Below are 18,794 nucleotides of genomic sequence, written 5' to 3'. Positions count from 1 at the left end.
AGAATAAAAGGAGAGAGAGAGAGAGAGAGAGAAGAAAAGCAAGGAGAGAAAAAAAGGAGAGAGAAAGAAAGAGAGAGAGAGAGAGAGAACCAAGAGAGGAGAAAAAATTAACTAAAATAGAAGGCAGAGAAAGAGAGAGAGAAAGAGAGAGAAAGAGAGAGAGAGAGAGAGAGAGAGAGAGAGAGAGAATTAGACATGGAATTTAGGGAGGGAGAGAGAGAGAAAGAGTAAATTAAAAAATTAGTAACAGAGAGGAAAAGAGGAGAGAGAAAGATGAGAAATAGATTGTTAAGCAAAGTTGCTGTAGCGAAGCTACTGCCATGAAGCGGCCTTCGCACGCACTGAACGCTAATAGAGAGAATTTGTTGAAAGAAGAACCTCGACTCAAGGATCCACATTCACCACTTCGTCTTGACCTTTCCATTTTGCAAGTTCCTTACCATTCTCTTTGCCCCTATTTGTCTACCCTAAACTGAACCCATACCACTTTTATCACTTTCTCATTATTCCCAAAATCACAATTACCTTCCTATTGTTGTCCCCCTTATTCTCTATCCTCTGAATACATTCAAAACCCTTCTAAAAATATGTCATAACCTTGTCACTAAGCCTACCCTCCTAAGCCAAATTTCTCATTACTTAAACTCTGCCTATACTTCCTTCATATGTATTCAACGAACCCCGGTTCAAGGCTCAAATCCGATACAGATTGGAGTAGAAGGAAGCAAGGAATGAGCTAACAAAGATAGCCCCTAAGCGGATAAAGTACTAGTTCTGGACATGAGATAGCGCGTGCAAGCTACACCCCCATTCCGCAACCCCAAGTGGTCGTATAAAATAGGGATAAAAGTTAACCACATTGACAAAAAACTACTTACTAACCAAGATCCTTATGGATATTGAGGTTGTCGACGAGTAGAAGGGCAAACACTAAACACTTAGGAGGAAATGCAGTTAGAATCAACCTCCCATGATGGCACTTAGTCCTCAAATAAATCGATTATTATTTTTCTTGTATTAGAATTGATCATCTAGAAATAAACATTGATGCTCAAATAGAGGTATTGTTGTTGCTTAAAAGTGGGTTAATCTAACAAGAGACCCAAAAAATATGACTTGAAATTACAAAACCTATGTTTAAGGGGACTTACACACAAGAGCATTTGCTTGTTGCATTGAAAGACTATTTAAAAAATGCTTGTGATTTCTAAACATGGAGTACTTAAATACAAGTTGAACTTATGATTTTTTAGCACACTAGGCCTCCCCCAAGGATCGTTGTGGTGTACGTAGACCAAGGAAGCCGATTTACCACTTTGGATTACTAGGACCAATACTAAACACAAGAGGTCTCTCCATAGGGACTTGTCATAGACTAAGAGGCGCTAAGGAGCCAAGGGGGGTCTAGCCATAATTTCTTGGGCATTTTAGGACTAGCCTAACCTCTACCAACCCTGATGGATCTCTTGGAAAGCCTTGATGTTAGATGCAAGTGGGCTTACTGGTTTATTTTGGCCTTCAAGTGGAGTCCGGTCATCACGAATTAAAATAATTATTGAAATAAAAATTAAAAATTAAATAAATATTTTTTGGGAAAAATATTGATTTTCATGTATTCACATTTCTACTTAACTTATGTAAATGAACATTATTTTAAAAGGGCTAATTAATAAATATGAATTTTATATATCTAACTAAATTGTGCTAAAATTAGTTAGAAAATTCAAGTAAATCCTTAAGGGAAGTGAGTGGTTGGGTCTTTCTAATGGCAGGGTAATCTTGATTCATCGAGAGACTTCCATCACAACTCAAACATTAGATTCAGTAAGTTTAAGAATGGCTAAATATTACCTATCCTAGCATATCGTCATTAGAATCCAACCAGTGCTGTTTTAGGGAGGGTGCGGAGTTGATACTTTACCCTATGGGTAGAGAGGTTGACACGTATTGTTCCCCCTTGTTTCTCACTCTCTTTGAACCGTGTAGCCATGGTTCACTTTGGCTTGAGGGCTCATAGTACTACAATCACCTCATAAGTCAATGCTAGATGATTGATAGGAGACTACAATATTTAAATTAGGTTCGTATTTCCAAGTCAATCCTTTGTCAAAAGGATGGTCCAAGGCTATGGAGAGTCATCATTTAGAAACCATTACGATGATAATCTATCTGTAGCATCTTAAAAGGCTGCTGCTCCATAATTGTGATAGAGAGATAAGAAGTTGAGGAAGTCGGAATCACCCGCTATGGAATCACCCATGTACACACTAAATTAATGAAACGCCCGAAGGACAGGCATCCCCATCAACTTCTCGCACAAAGAATCCTCTTTGTGTATGAGCCCCGGTCATCTAAGTTTACGGAATCCACCGTAAAACCTCACGAAATCCACCGTGGCACGGAATCCACCATGGAATATGCCTCCTGGCATCAGTTTTGCATACTGCGCACTTTCCATAGGATAAGAGTGGGTGAGATTCTAGGTATATAGCTCTGGACATTCATGATCGGTGCAGGGGAACCTATGAGCAACACATATATAAGAGCTTGCAATATATAACCACATTGAAAATTTTGGAATGTTGCATACAAATATTGGTAAAACCAAATTGTAATTTGGTACCTACATGCATATATAGGCCTAGCCTATAACCAGTATGCCCCCTTCTCCTCCATGGTCCAAACAAACGTTTATGAGTTTAGAGTGCGCACTCGTAATAAATTAAGGTTAGGATTTATTTCTAACCAGTTGATTTATTTATGTAGCTGAAGACTGCTAGGTATTCACTTTTGTCGGTTTAATTGTATTATTTTACTAACGATTGTGAATGCTTCAGTTGATGTGTAGAGATAGCAGCAGTGGCGGAGGAAAGCATTGGAGTCTAGCGAGTATTCGACCTTTGGACTATATTTTGATAGGCGCCACGCCTATATTTTGTTATGTCTATTGAGACATTGATTATTGATTATTATTTTGTATGCGCTTATGCGCACAGATATGTTATTTCTATTTGGATATTGAGATTGGGCGTGCCAGACTCTATGGGCACCGTCCATTAGCTTTATTTTCCTATTTTTGTAGAAAGCAAACTCAAAAGCTAAAAGCTTGTCATATTTTTGTAAATTGGGCTATTATTGAGCATGAAGATTGAAATATACATAAAATACATGCTTTGTGAAGCGCTCACACAAGGCATGGGGGAGATTTAACCCAATTTGTCTCTTGCCTCTTGTCGTGCATGCTTTTACATTGTTTTTGTGCAAAAAGGTAGAGTTCATTGTTCTTGGGGACCTTCCGGGATTCACAACGTGAGCATTCTGCGTCCGATCTGCGCACCAGTGGTATCAGAGCGGAGTAGAGATCAAGAGCTTCCAATCGCTACCAATCTCGGGCGAAGGCGGAGCTCCAGGAACGAACGGGCTCTACAATCAATCTCATCGCGAACCGTCGATACAGGCAGACTTCTGGCGATCAAGAACCCCTGTTTCTACTGTCAGATCGCGAAGGACCAGGCTCTGCAGGCGGAGGACCACGCATCCATCTCCTTCAACAAGTCGTCAACAAACAGTGAGAAAACAAAAGTTTCATCCATTATTTCTCATAAGTTAAAGCTCTAAGCTTAGAAGAAGCTTATAATTTTTTTCATCGTGGCCTCAGAGGAGGTCCGAATTTTTCGCGCGGCGAAAAAAATCGGCCCCCCCCCCACGAAAATCTGACACCGCCATCATTAAGCTTACTAAGCTTAAGCTTAATCACTTAAGCTTAAGCCATTAAGTTCTCATCAAGTCATACAGGGCAAACAAGTTGACAAACTCCAGGTCTTGCACTGCAAAAGTCAAGTTCAGCAAGTCAATTGGAATCAAGTTCTGTAAGTTCTGCAAGTCAGCAACTCTGCAAGTCTGCTAAGTCTGCAACTCTGCAAGTCAGACTAGTCAACTGGAATCAGAACTGACTAATGCTTAAAACTCATAGAAGACTTGTTCCTATGCAAAAACTCTGAACTAGAAAGTTGTTCGTGGCAAGGTGTTCTACCTATCTACAAGTTCGTTGAAGTATTTTCAGCAAACGGAGACAAAAATATTGCAGATTTTCTGAAAATAGACAAAGAAATACCCAAAAATACATAGCCTTGTAACCCCAAATTTGAGCTATGCTCATCCCACTAACCTGATTTTGAGTGAGAAAGGTTTATTGAGTTTTACAGGATGACTACCCCACATATGGATGATCCTATGATTGAAGACGACCTACCTGAGCCTACCATGGAACAAAAGCTGGATCTAATCATGCTACAACTGGAAGAAGAGCGAAGGGCTAGGCAAGTATTGCAAGCGCAATTGACAAAACTACAAAGAGCATCCGCTAACAAAGAAGAACCTCAAGCTGAAGATTTGATTCGCCGTACCATCGACGCCACTCTTGAAGCACAAACCATTCGCAAGGAATCCAAGATAAGTAAACGAAGTTTCAAATTTCGCACTTTCAATGGCATACGAGAAGGAAAGACTGTTTTATCCTTTATTAGCCAGTTTGATGACTATTTTCATGAGGAAACTTATCCCGAAAAAGATAAAATCAAGTGTGTTACTAATCATCTGATAGACAGAGCATCACTATGGTGGACTGTAGTCCGCAAGAGCATAGAATGTCCTGCTACTTGGGAAAATTTCAAGAAGAATTTCATGCAGAATTTCCTTCCACCGCAATTTCATGAGAAGGCTATCAAGCAATGGGATTTACTTCAACAACGGGATCGTGAGCCTATTCCACAGTATACAGAGCGTTTTTGGAATGCACTCCTACAGCTACGCATGCTTGAAGACGTACCAGATGCGACACATAAGCGGAAGTATATGTCTGGACTCCTTGGACACTACTACGCTGAAGTGAACATGTTCAAGCCTGCTACCCTTGAAGACGCCATCTCCTTAGCTCACGACACTAAAGATAAGTTACGCGGAAGAGACAGACGACCATAGCAATTCCAAGCCAACGGTAATTATGGATCTAAACAATTCAATTCCAATTTTAGAAGGTTTAATCCAGGTCGTTTCTCATCACCATCTTTCCGCAAGAATTGGCCTAAACCACCTGCATTACCATCCAATGTCAATCCAAATTCTAAGCCTATTCCACAAGCAAATCCAAATGTACCCAGACTTCCAGCCATTGCAAATAATGTAACCAAAGCCAAGCCAATAGTATGCTATAAGTGTCACCAGCTAGGGCATCTCGCAGCAAATTGTCATTCAAAGAAGCCACCAGCACATATCAACTATCTTTGAGCCATGGACGAAGACGAGCATGAGGATATGCCGGATTTCACTGAAGATGAGGATGAGACTACTACTACTTCCGACACTTTACCAGGTATGCCTACTCCACATTCATTGTTGACTATGAAATGTATGGTGCATGGAAAGGAAAGAATTATCTTGCATGATGACGGTAGTACTCATGACTTTATTTCAGCAAAACTGGTAAAGGAATTGAAATTACATACAGTACCTACGCATTATCGCATAAAAGCTGCATTTTTAGGCACTAGGTACAATGGCACACAAGAAGTACAAAATTTAGAGATTCAAATTGGTGCATACATTGAAAGACGAAATTTCTTAGTTGTCCAAGCGACATTATTTTAGGAATGCCTTGGAGACACCAGCATAATCCAAATATAGATTATTCCACGCACACAATGAATATTAATTTTCAAGGAAAATCTATTACATTATATGGTATACATGCATCTCATATTTTTCCACTGCTTTCGCATACTCAAGCAAAACGTGCACTACGCAAGAATACTAAATCATATCTCATTTGGGTGAATGAATTGCATGCAAAGGAAAATCATATGCACCCTAGGCATAAGGAATTTCTTGCATATTTTAAGGACTGTTTTGCAGAAGACCTACCTCCAGGTTTACCACCTTCACGTCCAGAAGACCATAAGATTGATTTAATTCCTGGCACACAACCACCTTGCAAAGCACCATATAGGCACAATCAAATAGAGCAAAAAGAAATCCAGAGTCAAGTTGAAGAATTACTAAATAGAGGCTTAATTCGACCTAGCAGTTCTCCATTTGGTGCACCTGTACTCTTAGTCAAGAAAAAGAATAATACCTATCGTATGTGTATTGACTACCGAGCATTAAATAAAATCACTGTAAAGAATAGGTATCCTATACCTAGAGTTGATGACCTTATGGACAAACTGCAAGGATCTTCTATATTTAGTAAAATTGACCTTAAGTCTGGATATCATCAAGTGAGGCTAGATAGAACTGACATATTTAAGACTGCATTCAGAACACAGTTTGGCCATTACGAATTCTTAGTCATGCCATTCGGATTGACTAATGCACCTGCTACTTTCAGTAGAATGATGAACCGTATCTTTTTGAAATATCAATATTGTGTGATTGTTTTCTTTGATGATATTTTGGTGTTTAGTCAAAGTGAAAAAGAACATTATGAGCATTTATCATTAGTTTTTCAATTACTGAAAGAAAATCAATTGTTTGCAAATCGTGAAAAGAGTGAATTCTTTAAAACGGAAATTGAGTATTTAGGTCATATTGTATCAAAAGAAGGAATTAAAGTTGATCCTAAGAAAATTGATGCAATATTGCATTGGCCTGTTCCTAAAAATGTGCATGAATTACGCTCATTCCTTGGTCTTGCTAGTTTCTATAGGAAGTTTATACGTAATTTTTCATTACTTGCTTTACCATTAACCAAACTTCTTAAGAAAGAAATTGTTTATCAATGGACTGAAACTCAGCAGAAATCCTTTGACTTACTGAAACGTGCATTAACTAATGCCCCTGTTCTACAATTTCTTGACTTTAATAGACCATTCTTTCTAGTTGTGACCGATGCTAGCGGATGAGGAATAGGAGCCGTACTAATGCAAGACAATCATCCAATAGCATATTCTAGTTCTAAGCTGAAACCCTCTGAGCTCAAATATTCCACTTATGACAAAGAACTATTAGCAGTTGTACAAGCATTAAAACAGTGGAAGCATTATTTAATGGGTTCAGAATTCATGATAAAGACCGACCAGCAAAGCATTAGACATCTACTTAGCCAACCCCAAATTTCTGACCGTCATATCAAATGGGCTTCCTTCATTCAAAGTTTTCATCCTATCATTCAATACCAACCTGGAAAAGAAAATGTAGTTGCTGATGCATTGAGTAGAAGACCTGCAATTCATAATATTTCTATCATATCTTTTGATTCTTTGATTGCTATGAAAGATACATATCACCAGGACATTACTTTTCATTCTGATTGGCAAAAATTAGTTCACAATAATTTCATTCCTGTTGATTCATTGTCATATAATGATGGATTTATGTTTTTTGAAAAGAGACTGTGTGTTACTATTCCATTCCGATCTTTTGTTTTGAATGAAATTCATTGTCCCCCATATCAAGGTCATAGAGGTATCATTTCTACATTACGCATGTTAACTGAAGATTTTTATTGGCCGCATATGGATGCAGATGTATCTAATTTCGTTTCTGAATGTTTGATTTGTCAAAGAATAAAGAGACATCATGGTAAACAGTATGGATTATTAATGCCTTTGTTTATTCCATCTAAACCTTGGGAACAAATTTCTATGGATTTCATTACTGGTTTACCAAATACTAAATCTAACCATGACATGATTTGGACAATTGTAGATAGATTTAGTAAGCAAGCATATTTCATTGCATGTAAGAAAACTTTAACAGCATCACAAGCAACACAATTATTTTTGAAAACTGTTTTTACTAACCATGGATTGCCAAAAGTGATTATTTCAGATCGTGATTCTAGATTTTGTAACAATTTTTGGATTACACTGTTTGCAAATCTAGGCACAAAGATTGATTTCTCATCTGCATTTCATCCAGAAACAAATGGACAAACAGAAGCCACAAATAGTACCATTCTAGATCTTTTACGTGCATATACTATCTCTAAACCTCAGACATGGGATACTCATTTGCATTTATTACAGTTTGCATATAACAATACACCGCACACATCTACAAAGAAAGCACCTTTTGAAGTCATTTATGGATATAGATTATCTACACCTGTTGCATCTTTGTCTAATAGAATTCAGAGTGCTGATGATATTGCTACTATGCATAATAGTATTTTTGATGAAGTTAAGGATATGATTGCTAAAGCCCAACAATCATATACCAAACAAGTCAACAAGAAAAGACAAGCCATGAATTTCAAAGTTGATGATTATGTTTGACTTAGAATAGAAAAGCGTAGACTGCAAAGTGTAGATAGACACCCAGTTGTTAAATTAGCTCCTAGATTCTATGGACCATTTAGAATCATTCATAAGATTAATGATAATGCATTCAAGTTAGAATTGCCATCTCATTGGAAAATTCACAATACATTTCATATTAGTTTATTGAGACCATTTAGAGGCCAATTACCTATCCACCCTGTTTATGAAAACCCACCTTTATTAGAGGAAGAGACTGAAATACTTGAACCAGAAGCCATCATAGACACTGACTACATGACCACTAGAACTGGCCGAAGGTATTCTAGATATCTAGTCAAATTTAAGAACCATCCTGTAGAGGAAGCACAATGGATGCACGCTAGAGACTTAAATGCTTTCCCCACTCTGTTAGCTCCACATTGAGCTAATAGCAATTGAGGTCAATTGCTATCCCACCCCGGGGGTATGATGCCAGGAGGCATATTCCACGGCGGATTCCATGCCACGGTGGATTCCGTGAGGTTTTACGGTGGATTCCGTAAACTTAGATGACCGGGGCTCATACACAAAGAGGATTCTTTGTGCGAGAAGTTGATGGGGACGCCTGTCCTTTTCGGGCGTTTCATTAATTTAGTGTGTACATGGGTGATTCCATAGCAGGTGATTCCGCAAAATGCATATTAAATTAATAAACGTTTATGAGTTTAGAGTGCGCACTCGTAGTAAATTAAGGTTAGGATTTATTTCTAACCAGTTGATTTATTTATGTAGATGAAGACTGCTAGGTATTCACTTTTGTCGGTTTAATTGTATTATTTTACTAACGATTGTGAATGCTTCAGTTGATGTGTAGAGATAGCAGCAGTGGTGGAGGAAAGCATTGGAGTCTAGCGAGTATTCGACCTTTGGACTATATTTTGATAGGCGCCATGCCTATATTTTGTTATGTCTATTGAGACATTGATTATTGATTATTATTTTGTATGCGCTTATGCGCACGGATATGTTATTTCTATTTGGACATTGAGATTGGGCGTGCCAGACTCTATGGGCACCGTCCATTAGCTTTATTTTCCTATTTTTGTAGAAAGCAAACTCAAAAGCTAAAAGCTTGTCATATTTTTGTAAATTGGGCTATTATTGAGCATGAAGATTGAAATATACATAAAATACATGCTTTGTGAAGCACTCACACAAGGCATGGGGGAGATTGAACCCAATTTGTCTCTTGCCTCTTGTCGTGCATGCTTTTACATTGTTTTTGTGCAAAAAGGTAGAGTTCATTGTTCTTGGGGACCTTCCGGGATTCACTACGTGAGCATTCTGCGTCCGATCTGCGCACCAAAAACGAGTGGGTTAGCCTTTAATATGCTAGAAGAGAATGCCGTGCAATATCTTGTACTCATATACACTGGCATATTGTAAGTTGTGGACTTTAGCTTTGTTAACCATCCCATGTATGGTGCAATAGCTGCAAGTGTGCAATACACAGGACTAGAGAACGTTTATGGGCCTCAAGTCTACCAGCTCCCTCCGTAGCAATATTATAAGAAATGACCTATTGGTGGGCAATACATTGCTTCCATGACTTCTGGGCTACTTGCCAGAGGGATAATGCTACTAAAAATGCAAGATCTTGGGCTCATAGTGTCAAATGGATATGCTACTTTTAATAATTATGTGGGGCCCATGCCTTATTATCCTCTTACTATTGTACAACCACCAAACATGGTTGACATCAATTGCAGTGGTAGTATGACTAATGCTACTCATACTCTTAAGGCATCCGATGCTACTTGGATTAACCCATCCAAGCTTGTTTATTCTTATGAAAGGGAAGATAGAAGCTACGAAGTCTGTTAGTGGCTATAAATCATGTTTTATTATAGTCAACTTTCATGTGATTGAAAGTCTTACTCTTTCCATCTCCTCATCTTCTTAGAATTTTTTCTTTAGCCAAGGAAATTCCTATCTCATGGTTAGCCCTCAAACTAATAAGGTAGCCTATGTACTTGATAGACTTACTAAGCCCAATATCTTTAAATCCAATTTTTTCTGAGACATTGTCAATGGTCATCTGCCTTATAATGAAGTCTAAGCATTTTTATGTTGCTAATGTTAACTTGAGATCACGAGACATCACAAGACCTCTCATTAGATTTCAATAAAGCTTTGATACAAACCTCATCTCCTTTCACTATGTTTGCATTATCATTTGTAAACATCTGTAAGCTAAACATACTCCTATTTGGCATTAACAAATCTCTTGCTTTCAACCAAGTAATATGTGTTTCTCAACAAATGATAAATCATCATGCAAAGAATGATGGAACAAGTGGATATCCCTATCTAATAGATCTTTTAAGCTCAAAGGATGAATGAAACAATTCACATTGTAAGATATCTCTAGTGTTGCAACTTTGTCTCGTTTGATTCTTTTATATGAGTTTGATAATCCCAAGATTCACAACAAAATACATTTGGCTAGTTCTCCTCACTTCATTAGCCATGTATGTGATGGCTATACAACATTCTTGGAGCAATGTCAATCAACAGACCATCAATTGCCAAGCTTTTATTTTTCTTCCTCATATGCATTATATTCCTTAGCTCCTTCTTGGAAAAAGGTTGCCTTTTTGTTTTTGATTGTTGTTGGAATACATTTTGGAAATTTACATGCCCTATCATAATACTAATAATCAACTATTGGTTTAGGACCTACAATGTATGATAGCTACTTCATGAAGTCATCAACAATTTCTACCTCTTTCATTTGAATTGTACCAAGTTCTCAGCAAATTTTTCATATGATTTTTTCTTCGTGATAACATTGAAGAAGAGAGAAGAAGGACAATCACTTAAATTTAACATTTTATTCAAGGATGAAAATTTGTAAAATGAGTTTGTGACTCTTCTTGATCATCAAGATTCAACTTTAGCTTTTAGCAAGAGGTTAACCACACCTTTATCATGTGAGCATAATATACATTACAAATGAGAGCATCCCAACACTTAAGCACATTTGAAACCAAATTCTTTCTATGTGTATGTTTGCAGCCATATTGTTTATAGGTTGCTATAACATTTACACATTTTGACAAAAACATTAATCTTTTGATCCCATCTTTTTATTGGATCAATGATCTCCTATAAAGGTTTCCAATCATTAGACAATCTATTCTTCAATTGCAAATATATTTGTAGAGTAGTCCTTAAGTTAAAGAATGAAGGTCTCATATTCCATGAGAATTCATGAAGATGAGCAAAACTAACTAGAATAGGAAAATGATTAGACCAAAAGAAGGATGCCAACACCTATGCCTCCATAGAAGGTTGTAGCCACTAGCTACCTATGGAGGCGTAAGCTTGATCTAACTTGGTGGTGCACCATGTTTTGTCTACATGTTTACTATGCCAAGTAAATTGCTTTAGAATTCTCTCTTTTCTAATTCAATGAAGTCTCTAAGTTCTAACATTGTCTTTAGTTGCTCCCATGCATGAAACTCTTTCCCATGTGTTATTTCTCACACTTGTGACCTATTTTATCTGCTTTCCATATCATTTGCGAGTGTTATATTTTTTATGTCTTTCAATTTTGATAATATCATAGCCAAAAATCCACTTTGTTAGCACTCAAACTTGGAGCATACACACTAATGTTATAGTGATTCCTATGTATTCCCCTATACAATTAACATTACGTATTATAGGATTTAAAGTTGTTTTTTGCAAAATACACTTATATATGTAGATCCTTTTATAGTAGCATCAAGAAAATATTGGAAGACATCAAGTGTGATGCCTACGCCATTCCCACACTTCTTGCATTAGAAAAACTTTGAGAAAATACTATCTCAACAATGATCAAAGCAAGTGCTTTCTTTTCCTTGAAAAGCATATTCTCCCATTCTAGGTAAGCATTTTAAACCTTTCACAATCAACAAATTATAAATTTGATTCCAATGCTTCAAGAGGCATAAAAGTATTTGTGAAATTATTTGCTTTCCTTGCCATATTTTTAAGTGATAGCTTCTTGTGTGTTCTACTTACCCCACGACTACTCCTTGTTGCTCTTTCCTTTCTCAAAACCAGTATTAACAAGAGGTAAATTGCCCTTGTTAGCATTCTTGAGAATGTTAGCAATATTCTTTTCTATTGTTTCCATTTTTTTATTTTTCTCTTGCAAAGGCCAACTAAGTTGGTCTTCAGGCAACTAACCAACTTTCTCTTGCTTCTGTAAGTCTCTTTTCTTTTTTATCTAGAATGATTCCCTATTTCTCATTTTCAAAGTTTTTTGCTTTAGTCTTCTCTTGTGTCTGTACTTCTTCAAACAGCCTTGAGAGAAATGACATGTTTCCATACATACATAGCATGCATCAGGGAATGGAGAGACCCTGATTTCACAAACCATCTCGAACTCTCTTTGATCTCCAACATTTCAAGAGGTTCAACTCACCAATCTCAAGCGATGCAGGCATGCATATCTCCTCTTCGAACTCTCTTTGATCTCCAACATTTCAAGAGGTTCAACTCACCAATCTCAAGCAATGCAAGCATGCATATCTCCTCTTCAATTAATTAAGAGAGGTAGCGCATAAAGCACATTGACCAAATGAGTTACAATTGATCTAGCTTCTATTTGAAATAGTGTGTGTAGCCCTAAAAGGATACCCACTCTAGGCATTCAAAAAGTAAGACATTGCTTGGGGGAATCATGCATTCCAAGACATAATATGTACAAAATTTCATTGACCCAACTCAAGAATTGATTGTTTAGTCACATTGAGCTTGTATTACAACCAAAACCTAAAAGAATAATCTCCTAGAGAACACATAGAAGTAGACTAAAGAGATGTAGTGACTATGTGTACCTTATTTGGCTCATATAATAATTTGTCTTTGCTCGCTAAATTGATCTTTTGCATGTCTTTAATAGGACTCAAAATCCTACTTGTGCATCAAACTATTTTGCTTTAGCTATTGAGGCATAAGTACTGAACTCCATAGTGTTACCAATTCTAGCTTTTTGTTGTTTACTTTGACTTTGCATGTTTATTGCATGTAGGTCCCCTACATTGTGAAGGAACATGCATCAATTTGTGAAAAGCACATGATAGTGTCATAAGGTTTCTGGATCTTTCTCCATGCTCCTCATTCCTAAGCTTATTGCTAGTTGTAACTAAATAGGGATAAACTCATGTTGCACTTACTTAAGGATCGTTCATTAGCTCATGCTATGGCATATGTTTTTAACCTCTTAGTTCATGCTAGCATAAAATAATGCAAGTCTCTCTCTCTATTACAGTAATTGAAAATAATGTGACCTTGCAATAGCTTTCATATTGATATTGTGTCATCTAATGTCACATTGAGCTAAGCACTAACACACTTTGTGTTCACAAAAAATGGAGGTTTAAGTGCAAAATGAGTTCCAACACAATACATCCAAAAATTGAAGAAGAACATTTGAAACCTAAACTTTTTATGAGAAAATGCATGCAATTTGATTTGTGACCCACAAAAATGAAGCACATGCAAGCTCATATAATGGGTACAATAATTTCAAGTTTTACTGATGGTATAATTTGCCAAGAATGGTAAGAAAGTAGCTCCTTAGCTCAAAATGACGCTAAGACCCTTTTCGTTACAGCCATGTGGTAATATTAAAATCAAGTGATCAAATTTGTGGATAGTCAAGATTTCAAACAAATCTCTTGTGCTATTGTTGCTGTGCGTGCAAAAACAAGGTGTTTAGCTATGAGTAATAGTATTTATTGTGTTGTGGGGAACCATAGGTACACTTGTTGTTGTGACAATGTTCCAAACCTTTCTAGATTCCTCATTCAAAGAGCCTTTGTTCCCAATGAGGAATTGCTTCCAATGAACCACATCTTGCAAATTGGCATGTGATAAGGTATCTAGCTACGAGTAACAATATTCATTCCATTGTGAGGAACACAGGGCGTCCTCCACGTTCGTGTTAACACCCAAAATGCTCTCCGGAAATGTAAGTTACAAGTTTTTGTATCCACACTAGCAAAAACAATACTTTTGGTGAACTCGGCGTCCGCATGACTGCACCCTTAAAGGGGATGGAACACTCAAGATTTTTGTGGGCTGGGACATTAACTGTTACGGTGTGACCACACGAGACGACTTTACCCGTTCCGGCTTGCCGTTTACGGCCCCGCCCAAGCGCCCAGCCAATCGACTCGCCGTTTATGGCCCGTAATGTGCGAGTACTCGCCCTTGGCTACAAAGAACGCGCAAGCTCGCCATGGCTGTGGTAATGCCCTTCGATTTCTTCCTCTTTCTCGTCTATCTGGGGTCCATGGTGCTGTTTGGGAGCTCTGGAGGCGCAGAAAGCTGTTCGTGTTGAAAAATTGGAGGGTTTCGAGTCCTTTTCTCAGAGAATCTGCTTCTTGTAGGGTTTCTGCTCAATTTCTCAGTTCTAGCGGTGGAATCTCAGGGCTTTGCCTAGTTCTACAGCTCCCTGGTACTTTCTGGCTGTTTCTGCTCTGAAATTGAAGGTTTTAGTAAAATTTCCTTGACATAGCTGGTTTAAGTTTCAATTTGTTGTGTTGATATGCTGGAAATTTGGGGGTTTTGCTAGTGTGAGCTTACTTTAGATAATTCTTCCTGTTAATTTCAATTCAAAGGCCTTATTCTGTTTCTGTAGTCCTGGTTCATGTTCTTTAGATGAATTATGCCATGTTTTCTCTCAAACTCATCCCTTTTGTTACGTCTCTTCAGGTTAACTTGAGCTGCCGAGGAATTGCTGCACCTACAGTGGCCGAAGCTTCATAATTATCCTTTTCACGGCTTTTCTTCCTCAGATTTGTGATATTTATAGTAGCTAAGGGTTGTTAACATGGTAGGTGGGGCAGTAGAACAGTTGACTGTCTCTGGGCCGATTTTTGAGGATAATCCTGAGAAGCAGTATGATTTTGGAAGTGTGTCTTCGGTTCTGAGCATGTGCTTGTATGTCCTCGATGAAGCGTGCCTTAAAGCGGCAGTATCAGCTGCTTACCTTCTCTCAAATCTGATGTCTGTATCATGTGCACACCACCATACGTTGCTAGAAGAAGAAGTGGATGAAGAGATGACGATTTCTGTGGTGAGTGTCTGTGCTCAATTCTTCTTTGTGTTGAAAGGTTCATCTTTGGTAGAAGATTTTTGTAGTTGTTGGCAAATTTTGTTTGACATACCAGGACATAGGAATTTGCCAAGCAGATTCGTCTGTTTTAAGTAGATCTGGTTCTTTTAGAGATTTTCATGCTGCAATTATAAAGGATTTGCAATTCAGGCTGTGTTTTATTTAGATTACAGGCCTTGTATTAAATGGTTCAGAGCTGTACATCTGTGTGCACACATACCTATGCACGTGAGAAACACACACGGTCTACTTTCTTGTTGCTGTGGTGACAGGGTAAAATTAAAATGAATTTAGGATGTCTTCTGTAGAAGTACTGAGTTGCCACACCAGGTTCAAGTAAAGATGCATCTTGGACTTAAGATATGTGTCTGCCCCCATGTGAAGGTACTGTGTTTAAATAAAGTTAAGGTGCATCTCGACCTCAAAATATGTGTCTGCCCCCATGTCAAGTTACTGTGTTTAAATAGAGCTTTCGAGAGTAGGGTGTACAATTTTGAACACAAGGTAAAGAGGCTTTCAGAAAACTTGATTTTTGTGCATGTTTTGTTTTAGCTGTGTATTTGATACCCTGTTTTTAGCAAGGCCTCATAAGTTTGCATCTAAACGTGCACATGTGCCTGCCATTAAAGCTCTTGGTATTTAGGGTGGATGCTGTTAGTGTTGTTTTAAGAGGACTGTCACAGCTGTGGATCATGAAAGCATCTTTACTTTTGTCTGGGTCTGGTGGTTCTTGTAGTGTGGCTGTGCACTTTGTAGTTTTGAGGTCTGACAACATCTCTGCCATAATCTTGCCAGGTTGCATCAAAGCATGGACATATTGCTACTGACGAAACTCTCTGTGGTCACTGCAGCTGCTGTAAGACAGTTTGGTGAGTCATCTTCTCAAGATAACCTTTTTCTGCAGCTGGCCTGCAAGTTTACAGCTCCAATTATTCATGAGAGGACTATGTAGACAGTTAGGAAAGAATGATATAAGCGAAGGTCCTGTTATTTGAGGCTTAAAATGTTGGGTCCTGTTGTTTTCTTTCTGTTGAGGAAGGCCTGGATCAAATGTTTACATAGATGTCGCAGCTGGAATGCTTATTAGTGACAAGATTTGTTGTCAGGATGGAGGCCATTACTAAACTGAAACAGTTGTCTTGTACTCATTGCTTACATATATTTATTTGTTACTAGTGCATAAATGCAAATGCAACCAGGCATAGGTCATATCAGAAATGTTGCAAAATCTCAGCTTCCAAAACCCTATTGCAACGTTCAAATGGCTTTTTGGTATTGCAGGGGGGTGGATCTCAACCCTAGGCTTTTATTACAGCATACAGGCCTCATACATGACATGGCATCGTCAGAGGTAATTTACTTCAAAGAAGGGATTTAATGTAATACTCAAAGGTTATGTTGCATTAAGCTGTTGGATTTTGCCAAGTGCAACTTTAACAGTTTGTTTCATGAGAACATGACAAATGGAGTGGCTTATAGTTTCTTTCACCAATACATGGGACATGCATGTAGAAATCAACCTTACTTGCATGAGATAGTGAACCTAAGGAGCTTGGGTTAATGAGAAGGTGTGACATGTATATCTCACAGTAACCTGACTGCTTTTGCTTAATTTCATCTTTGCAGGAGTATGTACCCTCAATATGTAGAGTTAGTGAGAAGGATGGATTTCTGGAAGGACCTGACACAAATGTTAAACTGGATAGCAAGGAAGTCAATAAATGGCTTGTAGCTGCCAAGAACAAGGATGATGAAGATAAAGATGAGGAAGATGACGATGATGATGACGATGATAATGGTGAGGATGATGATGATGATGCAGATGAGGAAGGGGCTGGGGATGACGAGGAAGGTGAGGAAGGGGTAGAAGGTGATGAGGATGACGAAGATGGTGAAGATGACGACGATGAGGGTGATGAGGGAGAGGATGATGATGATGATGGGAAGGAAGGTGAGGAAGATGAGGACGAGGATGGTGTGGAAGGTGACGAAGAAGATGATGAAGATGGAGTTGAGGATGAGGGTGATGAGGAAGACGAAGACGATGAAGATAATGAGGACAAGGATGATGAGGTCGCAGAGCCACCCAAAAAGAAGAGGAAGTGAATGCCTTAGTCTGCTACCTCTACCTCCAACTCCACACATTCAGTTCTTTTACATAGTCAAAGTGTTGTAATGTAAGGTCTTAATCTGATGTAGAACAAGTTTATGGATTTAGGATAAATAGGACAGTGGAGCTTGCCTTGCAGCCTAGGACTGCAGCTTCTAAAATGCCATCAAATGTAACTCTTTTTGAAGCTGTTTTAATAGCCTGCCTCTTCAGCAATTTTCACATGCTTCAGTGTTCTGGGTAAAGCCTCTTGAAAACTAACACAAGGATTTTGATTTAAGTAAAGTGAATATTGGACATCATGTATGTACATTTTGACTACTCTACCTGTCTCTTATTGTGGAAGGATGAGTGGTGGTATAAAGAGAAATGGTTGTTTTAAGTACACCGCATATGTTCTATGGTACATCTTTATTCATTTTTGGATACCAGCCATTCATTATGGATGTGTAGGCAGTTGTAGTTGGTGATGAGTTCCACCATGCTTTTGAAATTTGCCTGACTTAGATGTAGTTTAGAGATATTCTGGATGTGCAGTTAAGTGTATCAAGCTTTACCCCTTGAAACGGGTTGTATACTTTCTCTGTTTGTCAATAGGCAGCTCAAACAGGTTGTGTGCATCTTGATTCCTTTTAGATTCTAGCCATTCGTCATGAAATGTATCAGACGTTTGTAGTTGGGTGATTTGAACTCCTGCTTTTGAATTTGCATAATCCATGGTAGGTTACTGATTTAGAAGGATATTGATGTCCAATGCAACGTGCTTTGAAGCCTCTGGTGCACTGCAATAGTTTGACAGTTCAGGTGCGCTTTCTGCATTAAAAACTATTATTTGTACTGATGTTGACTTGGTTTCCTTCTTTTTAGTAAAGAAGTCAATTGTCTGTAACTTTACCACTGGATGAAGTCTGTCAAACTTTGCCACTAACAATAGGACACTGGAGACCTGAAATAACAAGTATTTTTTATGTTACAAACAAATGTTGTTGCAATGTTGGGTGACACTTGCATTGTCTATGCATGGGTACAGAATGGTGAAATTTTTTGATTCTATATGGGTACAATGTGCAGTTTTGGCATAGTTCACTATGAACGTCCAGACTCCTCTTTCTCACTTGAAATGGGCTGTGTTGCACTTTGGTTGTTGTAGCCAGCTATGAAATCATAGTTAATTCGAGAAGCTACAGCATCCAACTACAGCACAAACATTCTACTGATACTGCAGGTGTGCAGAAGAGTATTCAGATTGAGTCCATTGTACTTTATTGCT

General features: G+C 38.1%; 1 protein-coding gene across 2 annotated transcripts; it reads left to right on the top strand.

The window, feature by feature from the left end:
- The first annotated feature begins 14,407 nt into the window (after positions 1 to 14,407).
- On the top strand, positions 14,408 to 17,823 carry LOC148010002 (uncharacterized). Of its 2 annotated transcripts, XM_087672975.1 has the most exons (6): positions 14,408 to 14,544; positions 14,687 to 14,754; positions 15,012 to 15,375; positions 16,210 to 16,283; positions 16,696 to 16,765; positions 17,041 to 17,823. In XM_087672975.1, the coding sequence occupies exons 3-6, from the start codon at positions 15,130 to 15,132 to the stop codon at positions 17,518 to 17,520; spliced, it is 870 nt and encodes a 289-aa protein (XP_087529101.1). In that variant the 5' UTR covers positions 14,408 to 14,544; positions 14,687 to 14,754; positions 15,012 to 15,129; the 3' UTR covers positions 17,521 to 17,823. The 2 variants fall into 2 exon arrangements, with proteins under 2 accessions (XP_087529101.1, XP_087529100.1); XM_087672974.1 differs by lacking the exon at positions 14,408 to 14,544 and having other exon boundaries at positions 14,551 to 14,754.
- Positions 17,824 to 18,794: the final 971 nt, after the last annotated feature.

The sequence above is a fragment of the Lygodium microphyllum genome, chromosome 30 (genome assembly GCF_053477565.2).
Source record: "Lygodium microphyllum isolate KBCC chromosome 30, Lygodium_microphyllum_v1.1.10, whole genome shotgun sequence".
Lineage (NCBI taxonomy): Eukaryota > Viridiplantae > Streptophyta > Polypodiopsida > Schizaeales > Lygodiaceae > Lygodium > Lygodium microphyllum.
The sequence above is the reverse complement of the archived record's forward strand: the minus strand, read 5'-3'. Positions and strand labels throughout refer to the sequence as shown.